The sequence below is a fragment of the Labeo rohita genome, chromosome 8 (genome assembly GCF_022985175.1).
Source record: "Labeo rohita strain BAU-BD-2019 chromosome 8, IGBB_LRoh.1.0, whole genome shotgun sequence".
Classification (NCBI taxonomy): Eukaryota; Metazoa; Chordata; class Actinopteri; order Cypriniformes; family Cyprinidae; genus Labeo; species Labeo rohita.
The window spans coordinates 8,000,382-8,027,963 of NC_066876.1; the positions used below are offsets into that span (position 1 = coordinate 8,000,382).

At 34.3% G+C, this 27,582-nt stretch overlaps 4 protein-coding genes and 1 long non-coding RNA gene across 8 annotated transcripts in view; 1 reads left to right on the forward strand and 4 right to left on the reverse strand.

The window, feature by feature from the left end:
- The window catches only part of LOC127169348 (dematin-like), a 37,992-nt gene extending 37,061 nt beyond the window's left edge, over positions 1–931 (reverse strand). For both annotated transcript variants that reach the window (XM_051116648.1, XM_051116647.1), the window contains exon 1: positions 843–931. The gene's annotated coding sequence lies outside the window, so the exon portion shown is untranslated. The remainder of the gene's footprint in view (positions 1–842) is intronic.
- Positions 932–1,201: 270 nt separating this feature from the next.
- LOC127169372 (uncharacterized) lies at positions 1,202–4,164 on the forward strand. The gene is made up of 4 exons (XR_007828236.1): positions 1,202–1,329; positions 1,449–1,977; positions 3,527–3,637; positions 4,019–4,164. It is a non-coding gene; the product is annotated as an uncharacterized LOC127169372 (long non-coding RNA).
- On the reverse strand, positions 1,423–6,919 carry rsph14 (radial spoke head 14 homolog). The gene is made up of 7 exons (XM_051116652.1): positions 6,846–6,919; positions 6,433–6,647; positions 6,165–6,267; positions 4,574–4,692; positions 4,271–4,496; positions 4,013–4,149; positions 1,423–1,674 (listed from the first exon to the last, which is right to left on the reverse strand). The coding sequence occupies exons 2-7, from the start codon at positions 6,629–6,631 to the stop codon at positions 1,436–1,438; spliced, it is 1,023 nt and encodes a 340-aa protein (XP_050972609.1). The 5' UTR covers positions 6,632–6,647; positions 6,846–6,919; the 3' UTR covers positions 1,423–1,435.
- Positions 6,920–8,275: 1,356 nt separating this feature from the next.
- On the reverse strand, positions 8,276–11,778 carry LOC127169365 (dual specificity protein phosphatase 26-like). 3 transcript variants are annotated; one of them, XM_051116683.1, is made up of 4 exons: positions 11,492–11,778; positions 9,237–9,395; positions 8,722–8,930; positions 8,276–8,647 (listed from the first exon to the last, which is right to left on the reverse strand). In XM_051116683.1, the coding sequence occupies exons 2-4, from the start codon at positions 9,320–9,322 to the stop codon at positions 8,451–8,453; spliced, it is 492 nt and encodes a 163-aa protein (XP_050972640.1). In that variant the 5' UTR covers positions 9,323–9,395; positions 11,492–11,778; the 3' UTR covers positions 8,276–8,450. The 3 variants fall into 3 exon arrangements, with proteins under 3 accessions (XP_050972640.1, XP_050972639.1, XP_050972638.1); XM_051116682.1 differs by lacking the exon at positions 11,492–11,778 and adding an exon at positions 10,076–10,140; XM_051116681.1 differs by lacking the exon at positions 11,492–11,778 and having other exon boundaries at positions 9,237–9,598.
- A 2,355-nt stretch (positions 11,779–14,133) lies between these two features.
- Positions 14,134–27,148, reverse strand: bag4 (BCL2 associated athanogene 4). Its single transcript, XM_051116645.1, has 5 exons — positions 26,779–27,148; positions 22,608–22,727; positions 22,325–22,516; positions 21,046–21,300; positions 14,134–15,136 (listed from the first exon to the last, which is right to left on the reverse strand). Exons 1-5 carry the CDS (start codon positions 26,914–26,916, stop codon positions 14,648–14,650), a joined length of 1,194 nt encoding a protein of 397 aa, XP_050972602.1. The 5' UTR covers positions 26,917–27,148; the 3' UTR covers positions 14,134–14,647.
- Between the last annotated feature and the right edge of the window lie 434 nt (positions 27,149–27,582).

Here is a 27,582-nt window from a genome sequence, read left to right on the forward strand (position 1 = left end):
TTTCTGGTCAGGTAGGTGAAATATTAGGCTTACATCTTAAGTAATACTGCTCGTATGCATCTTTACCACTTATTAATTTAAGTCTGTTAAAGTATTGCGCCCTTTCCTGCTTACTAAGACGTTCTCTATATGATTCAGCAACTTCCACATGTTTTTTTCCATGGTTTAGACAGCATAAATTAAAAGTGAAACCCATGCTGTTGTTTAATTCCGACTATCACCAGTATGGGAAACTGACCAAACCATGACGCAAGTGCAAACCCTCTATTGCGAAAGTTAGCATCTAATGAATAAAACTGGAATGGGTGCCAGCAACAACTAAAATATGTTCTAGTCATTTCTATCTCTTGCCAATTTGCAAGCGGGATGATGAATAGCAGCAAATCAAGTACCAGTATTAATTAACAGCTAATCAAGCTGAAATAGATTCTAGTTGCTTTATTGTGATTTACTAATAACAAGTGCTAGGAACATGAAAGGGATACTATTAAATGTTGAAATGGCTTGCCATAGGCACCTGTTCTCCGGCTCTGTCGCCTCGTGTTATGTAAAAGCATCGCATCATCCACTGCCATAATCTTGCCGACTACATCAATCCTGTGTCGATTTGTGATTTTAGCTCGATGAAGAGCCAGACAAATGACCTTATACCATAACGTGCACTTGCTCTGATTACTTTAGTATCACCGTTAGACTTAAATAAGTAACCTATACTATATTATAGATATGTTCAAGTAACAGACCAGGCACCGTCGGTTCAATTCGGAGAATTTCTTGCGCTGCCTAAAATAATTTCACTTTAATTTAATCAAACAGATACAGTATGTTAAGTATAAACTTACCTATCCAGCAAATATGATCCCAAAATACACAGCCTCCACCCGCACTCCTCCCGGCGATATAATCCTCCCGTTTAATTCCACAAGAACAAATATGACTTTATAGAACGGAGCGGGCAAACCAAACTCAGCGTGTGCCCTGTATTAGCTCGGACTGGTTGGCAACAACCAGACACAAATATTTATCTGTCGTGACTCCGCATGTCGTGTGACAGATAGCGAGAACGTGCTCGCTGCCGTTGACCGCTGGTTCAATCCATTCGCCGCACCGAGGGGTTTTCCGAAAACATGACACTGCACATTTACACTACACTGGGATTAAACCACACCACAAGAATTTGACATAGTTTACCTTTCAATACGTTTACACTATATTAACATCTCTAAAGCATGTCAGTCACGTACGCGGGTTGGAATAGTTGCTACGCAGCTGATCTATAACAGATTTAGAATTCAAAACAAACAACGTCATTCATCAGAATTCTTAATTGTGACTATTATTCTGTTCTTTTAGTTCTTTTTTTAATTAGTGTGTTTCCACTGATTTTTTGTTTTATATCACACCAGGTCTTGTGTCAGGTGAACTCTTGTTTTCCTCATGGTTTCCAGGAGATGACTTCAATGGCAGTGGATGCAGCTCTCTGGATGATGGCGGTAGGGTGTGTGAGTCTGGTCTTCAGCAGAGGCACATGCTCCAGCAGCTGTGCCCGGGCCCTAGGAACCTCTGCCAGGACTGTAAGGGCACGGAGGGCATTGGCACACACCGCCGTATTCTCGCTCACCACCAGCTGCAGGAGAGGGGCGAGGGCACCTGCGTTCAGCGCCTCGGTTTTACCTGGAAACAGGAAGATAATGAGATCTTGCCTAGTCTAATCTAATCTAAAGGTTTTCAGACTGGGGTCCAGGACCCCCAAAGGGCCACAAGGGAGTGCTAAGAGGTGAATTTGATGTAAAAACAGTGTAAAAATTTAGTTTAATAATAAGACATTTGTAAAAATAAAAATAATCAAATCAAATCTATGGATTCTGATAATATTACTGTTATTTTCTTACTGGTCGGAAATTATGAAAATTATTTTATTCTGCAGACTTTTTTTATGATTCTTTTCAGGTTTATACATCTGAAAGTACTTTGATGGTGAGTAGAAAAATAATTTAAATGTAATAGAAACCTGAATATTTTCCAGGCAATAGTTTACACGTTTTATAATTTTTTATTTATATTTTTGTTTTTCACTGTAAAGTGTGGCAATATGAGTAGACCTAACAACATTTTAAAGAACATCTGTGTGATATATTTCTAGATACACATATTCTAGAGGACCTAATCAAGTAATAGAATTATATAGAATTAGAAATTGTTGTTGTTGTTGGTGCTCACATTATTAGAATCACACATCTGTTGCCTGTTGTTTTTTTACAACATCTAAGAAACACTTCAGTGGCTGATGATGTTGATGTTGGCCAAAACATCATTGTTCTGAAGAAATAAAGTCAGGTTTATGTTTGTAGACTAGACTTATTATAGTTTTAAAAATGAACCTAAACTTTAACTAAAATAAATGTAATTATAAATTATGTATTAAATGTATAATAATGTTCTAAAATAAATAAAACTGAAATAAAAGAATAAAAAGTATACAGAAATATGTCAAATAAAAATGAATATTTACAAAAAATAAACATTAAAAAAATGAATTCAAAATAGTAATAAAAAGTATAATAGTATCTCATGATGCTAAAAAATGCTGCATTTATTTTATTTCAGCTAGCTGTGAAGGCAACATGTTATTTTTATTTTTCACTTAATGTACTAAAATAAATAAAACTTAAATAAAAGAATAAAAACTATACAGATATTTAAAAAACATTATTTTAAAAAAATTAAAAAATGAATTCCAAATATTAATAAAAACTAATAGTATCCCAAGATGCTAAAAATGCTTCATTTATTTTATTTCAGCTAGCAGTCAAGGCAACATGTTATTTTTATTTTTCACTTAACGTAGTAAAATAACTAAACTAAAAGAATAAAAACTATACAGACATATTTAAAAAAAAAAAAAAATAAAAAATAAAAAATAATTAATGCAATAACATAAATAAATACAATACTTTAATACTTTTTTTTTTTTTTACAAAAAAATAAATGTATACAAATTTTAAATAAAAATTAATTTAAAATATTAATAAAAACTATAATAGTATGTCGTGATGCTAAAAAATGCTACATTTATTTTATTTCATCTAGCTGTCAAGGCAACATGTTATTTTATGTTTCACTTAATGTGCTAAAATAACTAAAACTTACAAAAATAAATACAATACTTCAATACTTTTTTTAACAAAAAAAAATAATAAAAATTCAAATTAAAAATTAATTTAAAATATTAATAAAAACTATAATAGTATCTAATGATGCTTATTTCCTATTTACATATAAAAAAATTACATATAAAAAACAGATAAAATAAAAATTAACAATTAAATAAGAAATAAATACACAATCCTTTTAATACTTACAAAAAAAATTAATTAATAAAAATTTAAATAATTATTTTTAAAAATGTTGCCCGTTTTTCTACATTTTCTAATTTATACCTAATTTATTTCCTTTACAATTCAGGCTAAGCACCTGATTATATAAATAATATATATATATGGTTTTTTTGCCTTTATTCTGGTAGGACAGTTGAGAAATGACAGGAAGTGAAATTGGAGGGCACATGATCGACAAAATTCCACAAACTCTGACTATGGACTATGGCATCAAAAAGTCTGAAAACCCCTGATCTAATGTATGTGCATATAACAAACGTCAACCCCATCTAGAGGTTTTAAAGGGGTAGTTCACCCAAAAATTAAAATTCAGTCATCATTTATTCACCCTCATAACTCTGTATAACTTTCTCTCTTCTTCAGAACAGAAAAGAAAATATTGGAAAATATATTGGTGACTGTTCTAAATGTTGGTAACCACAACATCTACATTTGTGTTCAATAAAATAAAATAAAAAGTCTGGATGCATTAGAGTGAATAAATGATGACTGAATTTTTATTTTTAGGTGAACTATCCCTACATATAGCACTATAATAGATATTTAATTGTAATTCTAACATCAGCATTGGCTCATACATTACAAAAATTACTGAAACGTGATTTTGTGCTGACCCTTAGTGATAACAGCCGTGTTCATAATGGTCCCTGCAGCATTAGCGACAACTCCTTGGTCATCATCCGACAACAGCTTGACCAACACTTGCAGAAGATTCTCCTCACACACCTTCATCTTCCCATCTGCAGGCACACTAGGAGAGAACAGGAAAGAAATACATGCTCCTTTTTATTTTTTTTAAAGAGTCTCTGACCTGCACTATGTTCACAGTCACCCTTAACCTGAACTAAACTTTTGTATACCATTTTGCCTACCTGATTCCCACTAAAGTAGATGTGGCTGCCCGGCGGATGGCAGGGGAGGGGTGAGAGAGCTCATCTTTTAGGACATGAACCGCATCACTCTCCAGCGCAGGCAGGGCGTTCACACTCACACAGCAGCTCAATGTGGAGAGAATTGAAGCACGGATGCTCTCTTCTTCATCTGGGACCTTCAGTACCAGTTTGGGAACCAGCCCCATAGACACCATAAACACTGCTCCTGTAGAGGACACAACAGAGGACTTGTCAAATAAAAAGCTTTTGAAATATATTTACTGTATAAGAAACAATAGTCACCTGAAGGAAATTCAGCAATCCTGTTGAGTGCCTCGTGCACGTTTTTACGACAGGCATTCACAGGGTCCTCAATCAGGTTTGCGAGGGGACCCACAATGTCAAATTTCAGAAAGGCATCTCTGTGTGAACACACATATCTGTATATTTAATACTTTTGGAAAGCAAAAGTCAAAATGGAAAAAAATGACGTGTGTGGAGTTTAAAAAATATCACCTCCATCTTTGTGATATTAAATATTACATTTTCAAAGGCTTGGCCAATCTAAAATGCACTAAAATATTCTTTGGGCAAAATAAAAAAAAAACTTTTTTTTTTTTCAATTTTTCTGGAAATTTACCTTTTTAAATGTACATTTTTGAAAGTGTGCTGACAACTACAAAAATACAGTAAAAACAGCAAAACTGTGAAATGTTTTTGCAATTTAAAAGCACTGTTTTTCATTATAATATATATTAAAATTGATTTTAATTTATTTTTAATTTTCAACATCATTACTCCAGTCTTTATTGTCACATGAATCTTTAGAAATCATTTTAATATGCTGATTTGAAGAGACATTTCTTAATATTCTCAATTTTGGAAACAGTGTGCATATCAGCCTGTATATATTCTTTTATTAAAATGTAATATAATATACATATTAAAAAATATATAAAAATAAATATTAAAACAGTAATATTTTTATTCTTTTTTTTACTCTTTAAAACAACTGTTTTCTATTTAAACATATTATAAAGTGTAATTTATTCCTATGATCAAAGCTACATTTTCAGCATTATTACTCCAGTCTTCAGTGTCACATGATCCTTCAGAAATCATATAATCATATCATATCATATCACATCATATATGCTGATTTGCTGCTCAAGAAAAAAATATTACTATTATCATCAATATTTAAAACAGTTGAGTACATTTTTTAGGAATTTTTGATGAATAGAAAGATCCAAAGATCTTTTGTAACATTATACACTATACTATATTATAATGTTATTTCAGAAAAATGCTGTTCTTCTGAACTTTCTATTCATCATAAACTTGAAAAAACACTACTTAGCTGTTTTCAACATAATAATAATAATAATAATAATAATAATAATAATAATAATAATAATTAATAAATAAATAAATAATAATAAATGTTTTCTTTTTTAGCTGCAAATCAGAATATTATAATGATTTCTGAAGGATCATGTGACTGGAGTAATGATGCTAAAAATTCAGCTTTGAAATCACAGGAATAAATTACATTTTAAAAAAATATTCAAATAGAAAACAGTTATTTTAAATAGTATTTCAAAATGTTTGAAATTTGAAACTAAGGCTTGGTGAGTAGATATATGAGATATATATGTATCACAAACATGAAAAATATAACTTAAATATACTTAAATAAATACAATCTTTATTGTTGAGCCTTGTTAAAGTTTCACTTACTCTATATACTGTCAATATATGAAATATACTGACATAATCTGACATAAATAACATATAGCCATAATATGCAGGGCCAAGCACATTCACATGCCAAAACCTTACAAAAATTAAAACACTAGAAATCGGTCAGCCCTCAGATTCGTGCATGACTCACCTTCCTAAGCTGTGTGAAGCAAGTGTATAAAGCACTTCAGTGGTTTTGACCCTGACTAAGTCATCCTCATCTTGCAGCAACATTTTAAGTCTTTCCATACACCCTATGAAGAACAGAAAGAAACAGTTTGAAAGCATGTGGGTTTTTTAAAAGACATATTTAGGCTCTAGAAAGACTATAGAAATTCAAAATGCAGAAATAAGTTAATTTAGCAACTATTTCGCTTCTTAGGATAGACAAACGAGTTTATTAATAAGGATGTGTTTACCACTGAGAATGGCTTCATAGGCCCGCTCGTGGTCGTGGACGAGGTCGCAGAGTGCAGCGAGCGCCCTCTGCCGGGTAAACCGCTCCGCGTCCTGCAGCTCCAGCATCAGCTTCGGAATCGCCCAGTTACCGAAGGCCACCGGTGCTTGCGTCGGGTCAATATGCGGCGGGGGCAGCTCGGATGTTTGCGGGCTAGCCATCTTCTTCGTTAGCGTGCTTCAGAAGTGATTCCATTATGTGTTTACATATTGAAAAAAATTAGTTATTGAATCACCGTGTCTCTAATTTGATGGATTTTTGAGAGTTCACCATTAACATTTTACTTTCTATATGTAAATAAGTATTCCTGATACATTTGCACGAGCATTCAAAATCTGAATTTTTAGACTAATAAATCGTTTAAGACAATAATACCTTATTCGCTGGTTTGTATCGTCAGCTGCTTGTAATTGTTTCCGTATATAGTTAGGTCGCTATGGCAACTGCGGAACTAACGCAAGGCAGTAACGTAAACTCCGTAACTCCTTAAACAGTGGGAGAGATAATACTGAAATTAATCAGTGAAAATATTCAGTTATAGACCTCTGTCACTTTTATGCGAAAATGCACTTTTTTGCTTCACTGAATATTCTAAAGAGGATAAAAAGGTGCTTTTAATGAACATTTTTAAAAATGTACTAATACTAATACTAAACCACCACTTTTAGGGTTTAGTTACAGAAGAAAGGCTGTACATAGTATTAGAGGTTATTTTAAGAAGTCTATAAAAAATAACAATAAAAGCTAGAAAGGCTTTAAACATTTGTAAGCTCTGCAAGTATTTATTTGATATTTTTATACCAGATTCTGTTTATTTTATTTTATTTTATTCCTCCCTGGCTTTAAATATTTGTAAGCTCTAAGTATTTATCTGACATTTTTATACTCAATTATACCCTTATTCTGTTTATTTTATTTTATTATTGTATTATTTTTTTATTTTTATATATATATATATATATATATTTTTTTTTTTTTTTTTAATTGTATTTATTTATTTGTTATTATTTTATTTTATGTTATTCCTCCCTGGCTTTAAACATTTGTAAGCTCTACAAAATATTTTTTTGACATTTTTATACCCAATTACACCCTCATTCTGTTAATTTAATTTAATTTAATTTAATTTTTATTTTTTATTCCTCCCTGGCTTTAAACATTTGTAAGCTCTACAAAGTATTTTTCTGACATTTTTATACCTGCTTACACCCTTATTCTGTTTATTATATTTTATTTTTTTATTATATTTTTTATTTTATTTTATTTTATTCCTCCCTTGCTTTAAACATTTGTAAGCTCTAAGTATTTATCTGACATTTTTATACCCACTTATACCCTTATTCTGTTTATTTTATTATTTTTTTTATTATATTTTTTTTTATTTAATTTTTAGTTTTATTTATTTATTTGTTATTATTTTATTTTATTTTATTCCTCCCTGGCTTTAAACATTTGTAAGCTCTACAAAGTATTTATCTGACATTTTAATACCCAGTTATACTCTTATTCTGTTTATTTTCTTTTCTTTTTTTATTATATTTTTTTAAATTTAATTTTTAGTTTTATTTATTTATTTGTTATTATTTTATTTTATTTTATTTTATTCCTTCCTGGCTGGCTTGTTTGTTTATTTATTTATTAATGTGTGTATTTTTGTAGCTGTTTTTCCCCTCTTTTTTCTGTCTATTTATATGCATAATTGTATATTGTTGAATATTTGCACTTGAATAAACGGGCATGTATGTTAATGTTTACTCAATAAAAAAAGCAAGAGAGATAATACATCATCAGCTATGTTCGTTTTAATATGTTCATTTAAAATTATTTGAACTGAATAAAACAACACAAATCAGAAAGAGATCAAATACATTTCAAATGAACAATCTGCATAAGTTTCTGCTCCAAAAATAATAAAACCCGCATCAGTCCATGTTTCTCCTGTCCCCCCAATTTTCATTGTCTCCCCTGGCTGTTGTGTATCTAGTTTCTGTAGCCGTATAATTTAATATGAAGGTCAATGAGTTGTCTGAGGAAGCCTCGGTTGGGAAAGACGCCTCTTCCTTCTTTTACCTTCTGGACTGCCTCCACCAGCGTCATGTTGTGTTTCAGCATCAAATATGCCAAAACTACAGTTGCTGATCGACTCACTCCAACATGACAGTGAACCAGGATTTTGCCTTCGATGAGAAGATAGAGTTTAGTGACCCTCAGTTGCAGGAGCGTAGACTGGTTTAATAGGACACACACTTACCTCTTTCTTTCAGTGCTGTATGTATAAATTCAGCAGCTTTGTTAAAATTGACGCTCATGTCATAGGTGGGTGAATCGTGTGCGTCTATGCCCATGTATGTGATCCCCATGCCATCATAGATCTCACCGCCACGTCTGGAGCTGTGGGCGCAGTTCAGGACATGGGTGAAGCGATGCCTTCTCATCTCTGCGCAGTTTTCAGCTATATCCCTAAAGAGAAGTATTAAACATACAGGTTATGAAATGTCAGCAGAACACTTGTTTTAGTTGCTTTGTTAATTCATATAACATTTTTGTTATTTTAAATACTCAGGTTCAAGTTATTTTTATAGAAACAGCTCCCTCTTGTGTTCAACAACACATACTACATTAGGAACAGCAGCAACTCGTTATGCAGATAACTACGTAACTTTACCAATAAGCATTAAAAATACGTTTTGAACAACAAATGTGTCATTTTTACGCATATGCAAGCTATAAATAAGAATTAATGTGAAAAAACTGCGGTGTGCTTACATGTTGCCGATGTAAAGATTAGGCCAGACTTCATCTGCGTTAGAGTAGATGGATTTTCCAGAGACCAGAAGACGTTCAACCTCCATCACCGCTAAACCGGGAGAGGTGAAATCAACCACCGGTTGAGTTGAACGTGAGCTACCTTCTGAATATCTCGACCTGTAAGACATTTTAAGTTGTAAATGAATATTTAGTGTCCACTGCTTTTGGTAATATTAGCCTCACGAAGTTGTTTCGATTGATTTAAGTGCACGACACAATATCAGATCCATATACGCATGGTTAAAGTTATTCAGACTGTCAATTCATAGTCTGCATGAATAAAAGCCGTGCTTTGGATGCCAGTGCACGGGTTATTTTAGGACTAGGGAGTCTCTCGGGCCTGCGCATTCACAGCAGATCATTTACACATGCAATGTAATAATATACTGTATCTGCTCGATGATTTATACAGACAGATTGCTTTAATCTTCACTAACGTTACCGTTCTGACAGATCTTATCCTTTTGTTGATATTACAACATAAACAACGCCTTTTAAGGCGATGCAGGAAAGATATAACTGTAAATTTAACACACACTAACATGAATTAGGATTGTTTCTAGGTTGTCAGTTGGGTATTAGTAAAACAAAATTGTAAAAAAAAAAATATTACACTTCATTTCAGTAATATAAAGTAAAAGTGTGAAAATTGACTTACATTGTTAAAATTTTCACCTTTTATGGCGTTATTGTAATACTTGAATATATACAACTGATAATTATGTATACTGGATTGTTATTGGTCCTCTTACATACGTTTATTTAAATCCTGAATTGTGATTGGTCTGCTTGCTTACATGATTTATATACTGCATTGTGATTGGTCTTCCAGTTCCGTACATATTAATTGCGGAAACGTGAAAAATTTTGTAGCGATGTATGAAGAGCAACTCACACAGAAGTCACTTTAAAACCAAGCGGATTTCTGTTGGTCAGAACAACGTTTGAAACAAGGGTCAATGTAATTTAATTTACACAAAACCAAAGGATGTACGTTACACTTATTTAAAACTTTGTATAACTTTGTATTTATTTATTAAAACACAAATGTAATTGTTTTTGAGCATAGTAGGATTCAACAATAAATTAAAACATAATTTATATAAATATTTTAATTAGTTATGCTAAATTTTGGCAATCCACCTTATTTTTCCAGAATGGGCGTGGCGATTTGTAAATTTTAGGGGTGTGGCTTATGGTCTCATCTAGGTCCAGCTGTTTTTAGCTGTTCAAACAGCTCGTTTTGCTGCTTGATATTGCAAATTGGTGTGTCTTACCGTATTTTTAAGGGTTTTAAGCACATAGCTTCGCCACTTGGTGGCGCTATAAGATGGAAAAAATATGAAAATGTCCATAACTACGCAACTGTTTGTCCTATAAACATGAAAATCGCTACGCACAGTCTTGGTCCAAAGTGCCACAAGTGGCTATAAGGACATTTGCTTATCTCAAAAAACGTGGCCGCCATAGGCAGATGAACTTTCAGCACCTATTAGAACAGGTTAATGAAACAGGTCAGTTGAAACAAAACTTGGTGGGCCTGTTTGACTCACGACCCCAAAGGTCTGTGAGAAATGTGAAAGAAATTGGCCACTTTGGGGCGATATTGCATTTTTCAGTTGCATTTTGTATAATGAGCTGTTTTTTCACATGTACAGATGATATTTGTATCATATGATAGACCTCCTCATTCCGAACAACTTTCCCTTTAAAACTGCTGCTATCAATCAAACCGTTTGTTAAATGATCGAGAAAACATAAAAAATCTACTTTTGTGAACTAGTCCTAGGTTTTTTTGCTCAAACTGGAAAAAACACTGCAGTGCAATTCTCTGGACTCTCTAGGTCAATAATTATCAAAAAATGTTGAAATTTACCCCTTGGCAAGCTATAACAGGGTCGTTTAGAAAAGGGGCCTGTCCAAAAACACCCAAAAGCCTATAAAGTCTAAACGAAAACTCCCAAGTGCTTAAATGCCTTAAAGGGGTCATCGGATGCAAAGTTCGCTTTTACATGTTGTTTAAACATTAATGTGTGTTGGCAGTGTGTGTACAAATCTACCTATAATGATAAAAAATCCATGCAGCGGTTTTTAATTAATCTGTAAAAATAATATCCCCTTTTTCAAATCGAGTCATTCTCAGATGCCTGTCGTTGTGGCGTCACACCAACAGAGGCCGCTCCCACGATAGTTGATTGACATGAGCGTCTTACCTCGGATCAGCTGTAACAGTCCGACCTCCATTGTTTCGATGTTGGAGCAGGGATGTAAGTTAGACAAGAATATCTCCGATTGAGCGTTTGAAATGTTGCTGGATGTAATAATGAACATAGTGGTTGTCATTTACTCCCGACGTCTGAGCCGCTGAAGATGCAGTGGATTACTTTTGTTTGTGAAGGGAATGCGCCTCCTGATCTACATAAATGCGTGTATATTCGCGCAAATCATTTGTGATCCATCTTCACTTACAGCAGAAGTGAGTATAAGGGTTTTTTTTATATGAAACTTTGCGATCGCCTTTCCTAATAACGTGCTAGTTAGCAAGCTTAGCAGCTAAACGCGGCTAAAGTAAACAGGCTCGTCACTCCACAGAAAGAAGAAAGGGGCGGGGTGAGCAGAGCTCATTAACATTTAAAGCAACCTCGACCAAAACAGGATGATTTTGCAGAGCTTGACAAAGTAAAAAGGGTGTTGTTTTACACAACCATTGAGAATTTTTAACCAAAGTATATTATAGACTTTTCATTAAGACCCTAAACAATCATATCAACTTGTGGAAAATAGGCATCCGATGACCCCTTTAAAGCGCTTGAACTGAAGCATAATCACTGTTTGCAGCTATAGTTTTAATGTATTTCTTAATTATGAACACACTGGTTTGTATTGCAAAGTTTTACTATTTACTGCACGTTGTTATTCTTCTTGTTATTTCCCTATAGCGGCTAATGAGTCAGAAGTCTTCCCCATAGTCTTACTTCCGCGCTGAAGAATAAGGTGGATCGTAAATACTGTAGTGATATATGAAGAGCACACAGAAGTCACTTTAAAACCAGGTGTCTTTCTGTTGGTCAGTGCGACGATTTCACCTGCAAAAAAAAAAATATTTTAACAGTCAATGTGACCTGAAGGCATAAAACTTACACTTAGTTAAAACATTGTATAACTTGGTATTTCTTTAATAAAATAGAATTTTAATTGTTCATTTGTTTTTTAATTTAACAATAAATGAAAACATTAATTCTTTATGCTAAATTTTGGCAATAAGAAAGTACATCTTTTTCTGTTCTTCTTTATTGTGAAGGATTGAGTGAATATCGTATGGTTTTCAAATGGGCTTCTACAGTGAAGCTATTTATAAATGTAAATAAATTCATATATTGTCTACTGAACTATTATGATGACACAATCATGTTAATGTCTTGATTTTTAATCTGAGACCCTACAGTCAGTTGACCTTTATTTAGTCCTACAACATGATAGAGAAACAGTCCCCGCTTGTGTTCAAAAACATGCAATACATGGGGACTTCAGCAGGCAGGTTTTTGGTCCTTACTTGGGATTTGTGTTTTCAATATATTCGTTATACAAATATACTTTGCTTTTTTTGTAAAGATTAATCTAATAAACAATTTCAGGTATACATAAGAGAAAATTTACAGAGAGAGAGAAAAACACATACAATAAAGATAAACATGGAATCCGAGACTTCATGCGGAGCTCAGTTGATTTGCAGTTTTTTTGATATACTTCCGTTGTGGTATGAAAAAGCACCTGCTGATATTATGGCACTGTTTTTCCTGGTTACAAAACAGACATAAAATCCTCGTGGTAGAAGGAAGACCTGTTCAACGGTCCATGATGTCAGTGACTTTGGTGCAAAGTATTAAATGTAGTGAAGTTAAAGGGAACTTTTATTCCATGGAGAAGTGCTGATGGTCTGTCCGTTATCCGTATCCCCACTCCAGACCTTCAGATATAAACTGTACATTATTCCTTAATGTCTTTTTTTTTTTTTAAAAAAGGCCTCCTGTTTGAGTTTATACAGGCCTGAACACATCGAATCAGCTACAGATCAGTAGCCTCACAAACAAAAGAAAGGAAACAAGTAATAGCCAAAAGTCCAGTCTGCAGGATGTAAACAATCATGTTAACACTAAGGCCTGTACTAAAAGGTGAACTGAGATGCAAAGGAAGTGACCATAGCAGATGACATGTAGGCTTTGTTGAATTTTAAAGACCCCATGAAATAGTGATTGTTCAATGAATGTAATTTTTTTTTAAATATTGAGTTGAGGCAAAACCTAAAGAGTATGTCTTTTTCTAAAGTTTACATTGCAGCCTAGGAAAAACATGATTTGCTACTTGCTATTGCTTGTTAGACGCAGGTTGGACTGAAGGTTTGTCAACTTTAAATAGCATACCATACCATTCAAAATGGCATTTTTGATTTCGAGAGGTCTTTAAAATCCAAATTGGAAAAAGAGTAGTGGAACAGCAACTATGGATTCAGCTGGAGAGTTGGTCTGAGATCCATCCATGATCTACATTGAAAACTGGTGCGTGTAATCAGTTAAGGTGCTGTCGTGTTTACTATTATGAAATTTTGCTGGCGAAATCCAATAGGAATCTCAACAGGATATCCACTTAATGGCAATTTTTCACATTAATCAACAGAAAGCTTCTTGGTTTGAAAGTGACTTTTGTGTGAGCGTGCATTGCTACATTATTAACAGTGGATAATGGACCTTTCTGATGGCGAAATTTGGCTGTGATTGCACCTTTATACACACATTTCATTGAAAAAGGTGACTGAATGAAACCGTTGATAAAACGAATACAAATGGGGAAAATTAAATGGAGTGAGTTACAAAAAACTGACCTTCTTTTATTTATAAATCAAGATATTTTACAATAAAATCAAACATGTATTGGTATATTAGCAGTGCTAAACAACATTCCAAGTGCAAAAGGCTCCGATCTTGAAAAGTTGTGCTACCAAAAACTCCTGGAAGTATTAAAATGTGGTTAAATTAGCTCTGTTTTATCCTTTCAGGCTGCCTAGACTCAAGAAAAAAAAACGAAAGTCTTAAGATGGTGTTATGCAATGAGACTTATGTTTAATTCTGAGCAGATGTCAGACTGCCGCTGCTCTTTGCTGGATGGCAGAAGGCTGGTTTGAGTATGGCACTGCAATGATTAGGACATTTTGCGCCTGTGTTTTAACTAACACATTACCTTTGTTAGGGTGCACGACCCAAAAACACCACAAATTTAATGCTGGCAAACTAACTGTGAAAACCCTAATTTGATGATACCATTAAAAAGAAAAAAAAAGAACAACCAGAACCATCATTATCAATCCACTGTTATTAGAAAGCCTTTTTCTCAAGGCGGTCCAAGATGGCCTGGATCCTCTGAACGGCTTCTTTGCGAGCTTGTCGAACGACGTCCTGTCCGTTGGTCTCCACCGAGTCCAATTCCAGCAGCTCTTTTGTCAAAAGTTCCTCCAGGCACCGGTAGCTCTTGTCTGTCTTTCTCCCCACAAACTCGTCAACGTCCTCTTGGAGGAGCTGAACTCTGGCCAGAACCTGCTGAACTCGAGCCAGGCTGGGATTATCACTTAGCAGGGCTGGAGTGGATGACCCTTGGCGGGAAGACGTTGGAGGTTGTTCATTCTGGGCTGGTTTGGGCTCGAGTCCTCCACCTCCGGAGGGAGCCTTGTTGTAAATTTGAGGCGGAGCACTGAACTGGGCGGCTTTGGGCGGAGGTGGAGTTGGGTTTGGAGTGCTAGCTCGTGGTTTGGAGCCTGGAGGCTGGTTTCGAGGGTGCATATGAGGCTGACTGTGATATGGTGGATCCTAAAAAGAGAAACAAGTCCTCAATATTACACAACATACCAGATCTGGTTTTGCATGTGTTCAACCAAAGTAGGGCTACAACGATTCCTCGATTGGAGTATTTGATTTTGAAAAATCCTTGATTGCATTTTGCCCGTGTTGAGTAATTGGCAAAATACCATAAGTGGCGCATTCCATGTATTAAACCCATGTATTAAATGTATTTATTATTTAAAAATAATAAAGCATAATGCTATTAAGAATTCACAAATGCTACGATTCAATTAAATAAATATATGCGATGCAGGTTTTATATATGCCTTTTAAATGTGTGGAGTGTTTTAAACTCCATCTCTGCATTTTGCTGTGAGTTTGGGTTTATTATAATGTTCATCTGGGAATGCAATGTGCACTACTTAATCAGATTTGTAAGGTAAATCACTTATAAAACTATGCAAACATAGCAGAGTACATCAGTCTTTTTCAGTATGCTAACTGTTCATTATGTTTTGATGTCTGCATATTTAAGAAATTACAGTGTCTGTAGCTTTTCTATCATAAAGAAATGGCCGTTGGCGCACCTCTCAGGCATTTTTATAATGCGTAATGTACATTAACTCTACTGTTTATAATACATTATGTTTTGAACCATTGTGTTCAATAAAACCATTTATAATTGCCTCAGTTTTAAGTAATTTTAAAGGCTATTGTTTACTTAGGTCTATTTTTATTACTACAATATACATACACATACACATATAGTAGTCAACATTTGAAGTGGATCAAAACTTTTCATCAAAACCAAAACAATACACTGTTCTTGTCTTAGGACGGTGTATTAACCCTAACCCTAACCCTAACTTTGATGGACTTTTTTGATCCACTTCAAATTATGTATATCAGATTCAAATTATATATAATTACTTAATTAATCGTCAAAATAATCGTCAGATTACTCGATTACCAAAATAATCGTTGGTGACAGCCCTAATTATATATGTATTTTAAGTAATTTTTAAGCTATTGTTCACTTAGGTTTATTTTCATTTCTACAAAAAATGTGTAATTATCAGATTACTCGACTTATCATCAGAATAATCAACAGATTACTCAATTACCAAAATAATGATTAGTGACAGCCCTAAACCCAAGTATATTTGGTTTTTACACATATGCTAAATGTATAGTCTACAGTGTATGACTCAATTTTCATTACGCGCAAACTATATGCATGTAACCTGATTTTTCTAGCCGTGCATACTTTATATGCTAGTGATGAAAGAAACAAAGGTTTTTGAAGCTCTGAATCAACTGAACCAACTGATTCGTAAAATTATTTATGAATCATACTTTAAACCTAAAACACCAAAGGCTGGAAGCACCTACTGGTCAAAAAGGTGTAAGTGCAACAAAAACTCTGACACCTTTTACAAACCAATTGCAAATGTTTTCATGAAAGTGTAATCTATTAAAGGGAACCCCAGGTATTAAGACTTGTATGGCTTAATATAATGTAAATTATGTCTCTTAGTGAAATATGTAGTTGTTATTTTAAAAAATCCACATCGTTGTTTTGGACTATGGGGGCGCCATTATTTCGATGGCGTGAAATGGTTGTGTTACCTGTTGCTATTTTTGCCGCAACACAACTCGGAAAAAAAATACTAATACAATAAGCTACTGAAAGTGCTTACAGGTGGCGATGGATAAGCGTAGGCTTAAACCAAATGGCGTACCATCGATTTTTCCCCACAAGGAGTCTAAATGAGCAACTCCTTCAGTGTCTTCAGTGTCAAGACAAGCGTCGGCATGTTTACATCCTGCCAGGATTGCATCTAGCGTATCTTGTCTGCCGTTTGTAAGCTCTTTCAGTAGCTGTGATCTAATAAAAGCCTCAAAGGCATCAGGGCTAAAGCGGAGAGAACAAAGACGTGGGTCTTGAAGACATTTTATTTGTCCACAGGCATCTTTCCATTCTTTTCTCCTCTTTTTCTCGCTACGAAAGCAGTGAAGACTTGCATCACTTCTCTTTTTCCCCTTCGACTGAAAATTACGACCAAATGCCACACATTGTGGCATCGAGTCAGTATTTTATTTTCTGAGTTGTGTTGTGGTAAAAACAGCAACAGGTAGAACCAGTAGCTCACTGAGTAAAACCATTTCACACCATCAAAATAACTACCCCCCCAGAGTCCAAAATATGTACAAAAATGATGTGGATTTTTTTTAAAATAATGTTAAATAGCGCCTGTTATCAAGTGTAGAGGGTATGCATTGACGTCACTTTCCTGCCAAAACACTGCTCTTCAGCCGGACTGAGTGGCAAAAGAGCCTGCTGCATGACTGGATTTAATAGGGAAGCCGCGAAAACGCGAGTAAAACGCACGTTATTCAGTTTAAATTAAAGGTTGTTGGACAAATCTACCTGTGAACGCATTTTGTAAATACAAAAAATATTGGTCTAAATCCATGTGATCACTTATGGTATACATCGTCTTATTACATGGCTCTGTCGAATACTCAATTCTGATTGGTCAGTCACCACATTCTGAGGTATGTTATTCCCCGATAACAACCCGTAAAAACAAATAACACAGGCTCATCCGGGTAACTGCCTGCAGTCGGCACTGTTCACTTGCTGGGAACATTTTTTCTTTGTGGAAGCTTTACATTTGGTTGGAATTATAAAATATTAAAACTCAATTCAATATTACGAGTACATTTATTTAATTACGTCATCCTGGTATCGCGGACTCACTCGTGTTTCCTACAAACGCAGCTGCTGCAATTTTGTGACGACTGTTTTGTACACTGTAATAGGTTATAAGATAACTAACAAAGTGGTAAGATTTTTAAAACATTTTCATCTTAAATCAACGTCTTTTATCGCCATAATGATTTAAAGGTCAAATGTTGTGTAATAAGTGGTATGACTGCACCGCATCCCTTAAGAAGAAGTCCACTTCCAGAACAACAATTCACAAATAATTTACTCGCCACCTTGTCATCCAAGATGTTCTTGCCTTTCTGTGTTCAGTCGTAAAGAAATTATGGTTTTTGAGGAAATCATTTCAGGATTTTTCTGCATATAATGGACTTCAGTTGTGCCCCCGAAAATGTAGTTTAAACGCAGCTTCAAAGGGCTCTAAACGATCCCAGCCGAGGAAGAAGGCTCTTATCTAGCAAAATGATTGGTCATTTTTTTTACCAACTCGGGCCTTTGAATCTCGTTCAGCAAAATGAATGAATGTTTTTGAGTCATTTCATTCATTTTAGTAAAATATAATTAAAATGTTACGTGTTACTTCCCTAACACATCTACTGCTTACACAAATGTTGATCACACTACAAACAAGACAAAACTATAATGCTATAAGAAACAGAAAAGATTAATTCATTGTTTACCTGGGTCTTTAGACTATGATTAGCTCACCTCACCTCTTATCTGACAAGTTTTTGGGTTCGAGTTCATCACGTGACAGTCCCATAAGATGAACGAACGACTCGAAAAACCTGAAGACTCGAAACAGGTGAACTAATTCCAGTACAGAACGTAATAGGATGTTGCGCATGCGCGACTGAACAAATCACTCCCCGAGACGACTCGTTCTTCCTGAGTCACATTCATGCTTCATTCAAAATGAACGAATCGTATGACCCATCACTAATTCGTAGCAGAGCCTGTGCTACATGAGCTTTTGTGCTTAAAAAGTATACAAATTTTTATTTTTCGAAAAAAAAATGACCAATCGTTTCCAAGGATAAGACCCTTCTTCCTCGGCTGGGATCATTTAGAGCCCTTTGTAGCTGCATTTAAACTACATTTTGGAAGTTCAAAATCGGGGCACCAATCAAGTCCATTATATGAAGAAAAATCCTGAAATCCTATTTGTAAACTGTTGTTCTGGAAGTGGACTTCTCCTTTAAATGTCCGTCTAGTTTGAACTTGCTAGCAACTGCTTTCTTCACGGAACCTTTGAGTTCAAATATTTCAACTCAATGTTTGATCAGTTTTATGTTTAATCATTTACTTTTGTGGCAAGCAGCCATGTAATAAGAAGGATAATGTACATCCAGCTGGTTTTTCGCAAAATAAAGCCCTTCAGTCTTATACAACAAGTCTGTCGGGCTTTATTCTGTGATCACAACTGGCTGGAGGTACACTATCTCTAACACATAGTCCAGCCCAGAAATGCATACAGTTCTCTTTTCTGTAGCTTTTGGCAGTATGTAAAAATATACCTCAGATTTCTTGTCAAATCTATCTGTACAGTCAATCCCAAAGCTCTTGCCCACTTTAAATGTGTTTTGTGTGTTCTGTCGCAGCATTCACGCTGAAAACCAATGCTGCCATTCAGCCTTTTTGCCACTCAGTGTGCGGAACCACAGTCACTCCAGCTGACGGTGACGCCACGTGCATACCCTTTATACTTTGAAAAGCTATTTGTTTGGATGTACGCACAAACACTAGCAATTGTGTCAAAACTGAAGTATACTCTGGATTTAGTTCAGCTGAAATTATTTTTGGAATGTCTGAAAGTTAGAGATTCCATAGAAGGTTCCATTGATTAAGATGAACTTTGATTCCTTGCAAGAAATGAGACTGTACAACGATACTACTAAAACTAAACTGTCCATGTTTCTGAGTTGAAAACAGGAAATCCAAGTGTTGTGATGTACAGAAACATGTCCTGAAAGTAGGAGAGCTGAGCTGTCTTATGTAATCAGCTTTGGAAGGGTTACATGAGGTGGACCCAGCAGTCTCTTAACTGTTAAATAAGCCTTCCCACTGCGTATTTACCAAAGTGCCAGTCAGTTCGTTTACATGCACTTTAGAAGTTCGATATCTGGCAGACTGATGCAATAATTTGTCTTTATAAAATGTCATGTAAACATTTTACTCTAAAATTGAAACAACAAATCCAGATTTATTTTGGCCTCACCATGGCCTCAGTGCTGTACGCTTGTTCTGAAATACAGGGGTGAAACGCATTGTGTATTAGACACATACAATGTTAAGAATGCAGCTTGACAGTACAAAAACTCACTTTAGCTTGATTATAAAATATCTCAATCTAAAATTGAAATTCGTAATGTCATTTCTATGACCTACCATAATCTGTTAAAGTGATAGTGTATCAAAAATTATTACTCATTATATATTATTAGTCATTATTTATATGGAGAAGTCCAGTATGATAACAAATGAAGTCCTCCATCAAAATCAGGTCTCCATGATCACATTAGCTCAAATTACTTTTAATGAAAACAAATATTGTTTGAGCTAATGACCATTAATATCTGTTTTAGTTTGCTTATATACAAGCAAAGCATACAGATAGTGATTAGCCTGATAGCTTAGTTTATATATTACATAATTGCACTTAATCTACATGTTCACAATAATCTTTAATGTAATTACATGTTAAATTAAGTGTCAAGTGTCCATATTTCAGTTGCAAATAAAAACAATGTAATGATGTTTAATTAACTGTTTATCAAATTAAAGAAATTACATCCAATTTGCTTTATTATGCATTATATAGTAACAGTATATAGTTGATTAAAAACAACAAAGGGATGATTTTCACAAAAGATGGTGCTCTATTTTATTTTACTTATTTGTATTTTCTCCTTCAGTTCAAAACAGGAATCACAATCAAGTTTGAGAAAAAGCATTAAAAACATAACTTTTATAAAAACGGATAGTTCCCATTCTGGTTGTAAATTACTCTACAAACATACACCTTTGTTCACGTTTGTGTGTTGCTCAGCAACCACTTTTTCTAAGGAGCTACATTGTTTGGTACTAACAACGTTCCATTAGCTATTTTAAATTCACTGTAAACCACAGCATCTTGGGGATTATTGCTTTATTATACCACTTCGACAATGAACATTAATATAAGTTTGTAAAACATCACAAATACCTTGTGCTCATATGGAGGCGGTGCGGGTCCTTGCCACGGTGGAGGGTGAGGTGGTCGTACATGGTTATAGTGGCCATGGGGTGTCTGGGTGTTGGACGGCCATTGCTGTTGGGCCGTTGTGGGCCCGTACCCTCCAGAGTGGGACCAGGCCTCGTGCTGGGGTCTTGAGAGCATGGGCTGCTGGTTGGGGTAAGGAGCATTTGGAGGGCATCCTTCTCCATAGTGCGAGTACGATCCTGCTGGGTAGCCAGGAGCCTAACAGGGAAAAAAGAAGTCCAGAAAGAACTATAACACAGAAATACTCAAGTGGTGCAAAAAAAAAAAAAAAAAAAAAAAAAAACAATCTGTGGAAGTCAATAGGTCTTGTGGTGTCAAAATGTCATGTGGTGCGACTCCAAAAAATGTTTAAAATCATTTTTAACAAAATAATTACATTAAAAAACTTTTTTTTTTGAAAAACAATGTGTACACAATGTGTACATCTCTGTGCTATTTTAGTATAATTTAAAATATTATTATAGTATTTATTAATATTTTAAATTAGCTTTTATTTTGAGATTTTGCAATTTTCATTTTACTTTACGTTTTAGTAATTTGTTATGTGCTTTTGCCATGTGCTTTTTTCATTTTCATTATTTTTTGTAATATTACTATCTGTCTTTCATTTATTTGTATTTTAGTTCAAGTAATTCTCCCCTTAAAGCCATCTGTTCCCAAATCATAATACAATGCTGCATATTGATATATATATATAAGACTCACATAGAAACTGAAAGATATATATATATAAATTTGCTTTTATTTTGAGATTTTCAGTTTTCATTTTAGTTCATGTTTTAGTAATGCTGTTATGTGCATTTGTCATTTTTATTACTTTTTAATAGTACTATTTATTTAATTGATGTGAATTTTAGTTTTAGTAATTTTAGTACGTAAAATGACTTCAGTTACAGTATTTTAAAAGGTAATTTTTGTTTCTTTGATCAAAAGCTTTTCACCTAATATTTATATTTTATTTTAGCTTTATTTTATTTTTTATTTTTTACATTTTAGTTAATAATAACAATACTGGTAAATTCATGCATTTAGAAATGTTTTCATCTTAAGTTTACATTTCATGTTATTTCAGCTTTATTTGAATGACCAAAATGTTAATAATAGCTTCGCTGTTACACACATTTTAAGGGTTAAGACAAAAATGTTATTTCTTTTCACTTGATTAAAACACCATATGACAGATTATAATTATTACAAAATTAATAAATTAGTTATAATTTACCCCTTGGCAGTGAGGTACGGGGTAGGGGGGAGGAGCCGAACCCCCCGCATTTTGCTCAGGACAGGTCTGGCTGTGATACTGAGGTTGCCTTGAAGGAACTTGGTCACTGCAGTAGAAGGGGTTGGAGGGATGTAGCATACTCGTGGAGTACTGTCCTGGATTGTACACCCCATTGGGATAGGCTGACATTGCCTGAAAAGGGCACAGCAGAGTGAAGCGGGATGAATCTGCTGTGTATATGACTGACAGAGGGCGTTACATAAGCCTGAAATGTCGTCAGTACCTGGGGATTGTATGACGCCTGTCCGTTGACCTCTGTTCCAGGGGGGTACGTGCTGCCGTAAGGTCCCGCCGTGTGCGACTGGGGATACCAATAATTTGAGTAGCCGGGATACTGAGATTCCTAAGAGAGAAATGTATGCATGCATAATACAGTTATAGAGTACAAGTGAGAAACTAGGGTACAGAACTATATATATATAAGTAGACTTTTTTCAGGTTTCTTTGATGAATAGAAGTTCTGAAAAACAGCATTTATCTGAAATAGAAATACTTTGTAACATTATAAATGTCTTTATCATCACTTTTGATCAATTTAAAGCATCCTTGCTAAATAAAAGTATTAATTTTTATAATTTCCCTCCCAAAAAAAGAAAACTCCAAGACTCCAAGCTTTTGAATGGTACAGTGTATAATGTTACATTATATTTCAGATAAATGCTGATCTTTGGATCTTTCTATTCATCAAAGAATCCTGAAAAAATTTAACTGTTTTAAATATTGATCATAATAATAATAATAATAAAAATGTTTGTTGAACAGCAAATCAGAAAGTTAGAATGATTCCTAAAGGATCATGTGACACTAATGACTGGAGTAATGATCAGTGTTGGGAAGGTTACTTTGGAAATGCAATAGGTTACAGATTACAAGTTACTTGATTTAAAATGTAATAAGTAGTGTAACTTTTCAATTACTTTATTAAAGTAATGTAACTTACTACTTTTAATTACTTTTGGGTTACTTTTCTAAATTTCTAATTTTTTCAACTGTTAATCATTTTGAAACATTGAAACCAGGCAGAGTTAACCTTACAGTAGCGTTCAACACTGATTACTGTCAGACTTTCAAAATCCTTTATCATTTGAATTAAGATTAGAATAAGTAAGGGATAATTTACATCTTTATTTTGCGATAGCAACTGGCTGAATGTACATTATCCCTCTTATTACACAGCTGCTTGATAGATTATTAGATGTTTTGTGTCAAAATTATTAGACACGAAACACTGATCTGAGTTGAAATATTTGAACACAAAGCTTCCATGAAGAAATCAGTTGCTAGCAAATGACAAGTTCAAACTAGACATTTTAGGGATACAGTGCAGTCATACCACTTTTATTACACAACATTTCACCACATAAATAATTAAGTAGTAGTACTAGTTTGTTAGTTATCTTATAATCCATTACAATGTATAAAAAAAAAAAAAAAAAAAAAAAAAATGGCAGCAGCAGCGTTTGTATGAAACAATAGAGCAAGTCCACGATACCAGGATGACAGAATTAAGAAATTGTCCACATAATACTGAATTAAGCTTTAATATTTTATTAGCTAACAAAACGCAAAGCTTCCGTCAAGAAAAATGATCAACCATATAGCACTGACTTTTTTTTTACTTATATTTTTGGCCTTTTTATGCCTTTTATTGTGATAGGACAGTAGAGAGATGACAGGAAAGAGCTGGGAGGAGAGAGGGGAGCGGGATCGGCAAAGGATCTCAAGACGGGAATCGAACTCGGGTCACCGTGAGCCCAGTTGTGCTATATGTCATAACAAGATCATAATATAAATAACATCATAACAAGAAATAGCTATGATACTGGGTTTGAAATGGGGGGGGGTGGGTGTGGGGGTGGGTGTGTGAAAAAAATTCAGATGTAATCCCCTTTGTAATCACTGGCATTTTTTAAAAGTAACTGTTATTTAATTACATATTTTTTCTCAGTAACTGTAACTAATTACAATTACATTTATTTTGTAATTAAATTACGTAATTCCGTTACATGTAACTAGTTACTCCCCACACTGGTAATGATGTTGAAAATTTGGTGTAATCACAGGAAAAAAATTACATTTTAAAATATATTCAAATAGGAAGCAGTTATTTAAAATAGTAAAAATATTTCCCTATTTTGCTGTATTTTTTATCAAATAACTGCAGGCTTGGTGAGCCGAAGAGAAGAAAAAAAGTAAATCTTACTGTTCAAAAACTTTTGACTGGTCGTGTATATAAACAATGACTTTTTTTTCTTTTTTTTGCATGAATCTGTTAAACATGTTCAGTGGTATTAATTATGTTTTGATCGAATTTATGTATGTATGTATGTATGTATGTATGTATACATTTATCTATGTATTAATTTATTCCCCTAAAATTTGTGTCTTACCCACTCTCCTGCCAACTTTTTTGGAAAATAAAGATCACAGTGTTGTACATCCCAGTGTTATTTACGTATAATTTATATCAGGGGTGGCGAACTCCGGTCCTGGAGAGCCGCAGCCCTGCACAGTTCAGCTCTAACCCTGACAAAATCTCACCAGCCTGTAGCTTCCTAATAACTCTTCAAAACTTGATTACCTTGTTAAGGTGTTTTTGATAAGGGTTGAAGCAAAACTCTGCAGGGCTGCGGCTCTCAAGGACTGACGTTCGCCACCCCAGATTTATATACTATTATAGTATTCATTAATAGTTTAAATTAGCTTTTATTTTGAGATTTTTAATTTCAATTTTGTTGTCATTTATTGTTTTTTAAAATATTTTTAGTTATCTTTCATTAATTTGGATTTTTGTTTTAGTAATTTTAGTACTTCAACTTACAACAGTTACAGTATTTTTAAAAGGCTAATATTTAATTTTAATGTTTTATTTTCGTTAACAATAACAATACTAGTACATCATTTTAAATTTACATTTTACTTCAATAAATAACATAAATAGAAATAATAAATAAAACAATAAAATAATATAAACATGGTCATTCACCTTAAAGCCATCTGTTCTGAAATCATAACGCAATGCTGCATATTGATATAAACATATTACACTTGCATAAAAATGTAAATAAACCCTAACCCTTACCTATATCTTAAATATTACCTATTTTATCAAGCGTCACAACTGTTTTCCTTCTTGATGTCAGATATTTATTAAAATATGAATATCAGGTAACACCAAGGTTGTGATTATATATCATTATTATATTTTTTGTGCAATGAGTGCAATGATGTTTTCTGAGTCACCATATGTGACCCTGGACCACAAAACCAGTCTTAAGTCACTGGGGTTTATTTGTAGCACTAGCCAAAAATACATTGTATGGGTCAAAATGATTGATTTTTCTTTTTTATGGCAAAAATCATTAGGATATTAAGTAAAGATCATGTTCCATTAAGATATTTTGTAAAATTCCTACTGTAAATGTATGAAAACTTAATTTTTGATTAGTAATGTGCATTGTGAAGAACATTATTTGAAGAACTTTAAAGGTGATTTTCTCAATAATTAGATTTTTTGCACCCTCAGATTCCTGATTTTTAAATACTTGTATCTCGGCCAAATATTGTCCTATCCTAATAAACTATACATCAATGGAAAGCTTATTTATTCAGCTTTCATATGATGTAGAAATCTCAATTTATTATCCTTACGACTGGTTTTGTGATCCAGGGTCACATATGTTAACTCCCTCATATAATTTTTTTGTAAATCATGTGATTTTTAGATAATCTAATTTTTAGTAACTATAGCAACACCAGAAAAAAACAAATGACTACTACATTTAACAGGTGTTATGTTCAATCATTTTCAATCAAACTATGCTGTGGTGTAAATTTATTAGTTCAAGATTGGTCAATATTTATAATATTTGATGATGCTGACCCACACTGAGTGATATAAAAACGCACATTTTGTCCATACTCTGAATGAGTGAGTGCTAACTGCTCATGCTCAGGCTCAAGTAGAAGTTATCCAGGAAATAAGGACTTACTGAGAACACAGCCAGGGTTTATTAACCCTGTGTCCTTTTTAAGGCATTTAAACCCAGGTTACTTCAGGTGGGACTATACGAGCTGTAAATAAAATGCATGTGTAACTCCGTATGAGTCATCAGTGACGCGTCGCGATGTGTTCACGCTAATTGAGTGTTTCAATAGGAAGTCATACTTCACTGCGCTAGTAAACAAAACTGTCCACGTATACCCGTGCGAGCTGGACAGAAACATGTGCGTTTGCCTCATGATTTACTAACAGACCCTGCGGGCCATACTGTTGAGTCAGTGGTGTACAGCTCGTTGTTTTGCCGTGTGAGAAAACCCTATAAACGCCGTAACAGCGCCCGTGCTCATTTTTCCTCGCAGCCTCTCTCAGTATCCTATGACAAAAGACTCACCATGCCGTTGTTCCAGTTATTGTTCTCGGAGTTGTAGCTGGAAGGCCAGGATGACTTAGGATCAGACTGCATCTGCTGATGCATGATCCACGCAGCCTCACCTCCGCCTCTGTCGCTGCCAACTGAGTCGAAAGCCATTCGTGACTAAACCACTAACTCTTTCTGTCCTAAGTTCACTTCTGTCAGTCACCGCTTGGTTTTGAACGAAAGAGGTATTCTCAAAACCGGCCTTTAACGATCTGCCGCCACGTTTCACTAAATGCTGTAGCTACAGTGCGTCAACTGGATATATTTCCCATTTTGTCTGGTACATACACTGCTGAGGCACGGCGCTGTCATTCAGCTCAACTCGCCAGCTGACGCCACTTGATTGACAGCTCAGCGGGCCAATAGAAGACGAGCACTGCGGTGACGCCACACTCATGTGACAACTGTAAAGTTTCGAGTAATGGGAAGTCCGTTTCTGCCGTGCGAATCGGTTCTTTTCAAGAGATTCGTTTAAGTGATTCATTACCAGTCAAAAGTTTTTCAACAGTAAGATTTTTAAAGAAGTCTTTTCTGCTCACCAAGCCTCCGTTTTTTTTTAATTCAAAATACAGCAAAAGCAGTAATATTGTGAAATATTTTTACTATTTAAATTAACTGCTTTCTATTGTAATATATTTTAAAATGCATTTTATGGCTGTGATCAAATCTAAATTTTAATCAACATTACTCCAGTCTTCAGTGTCACATGATCCTCCAGAAATCATCCTAATATGCTGATTTGCTGATTTTGAAGCATTTTTTTATTCTTGTTATTAG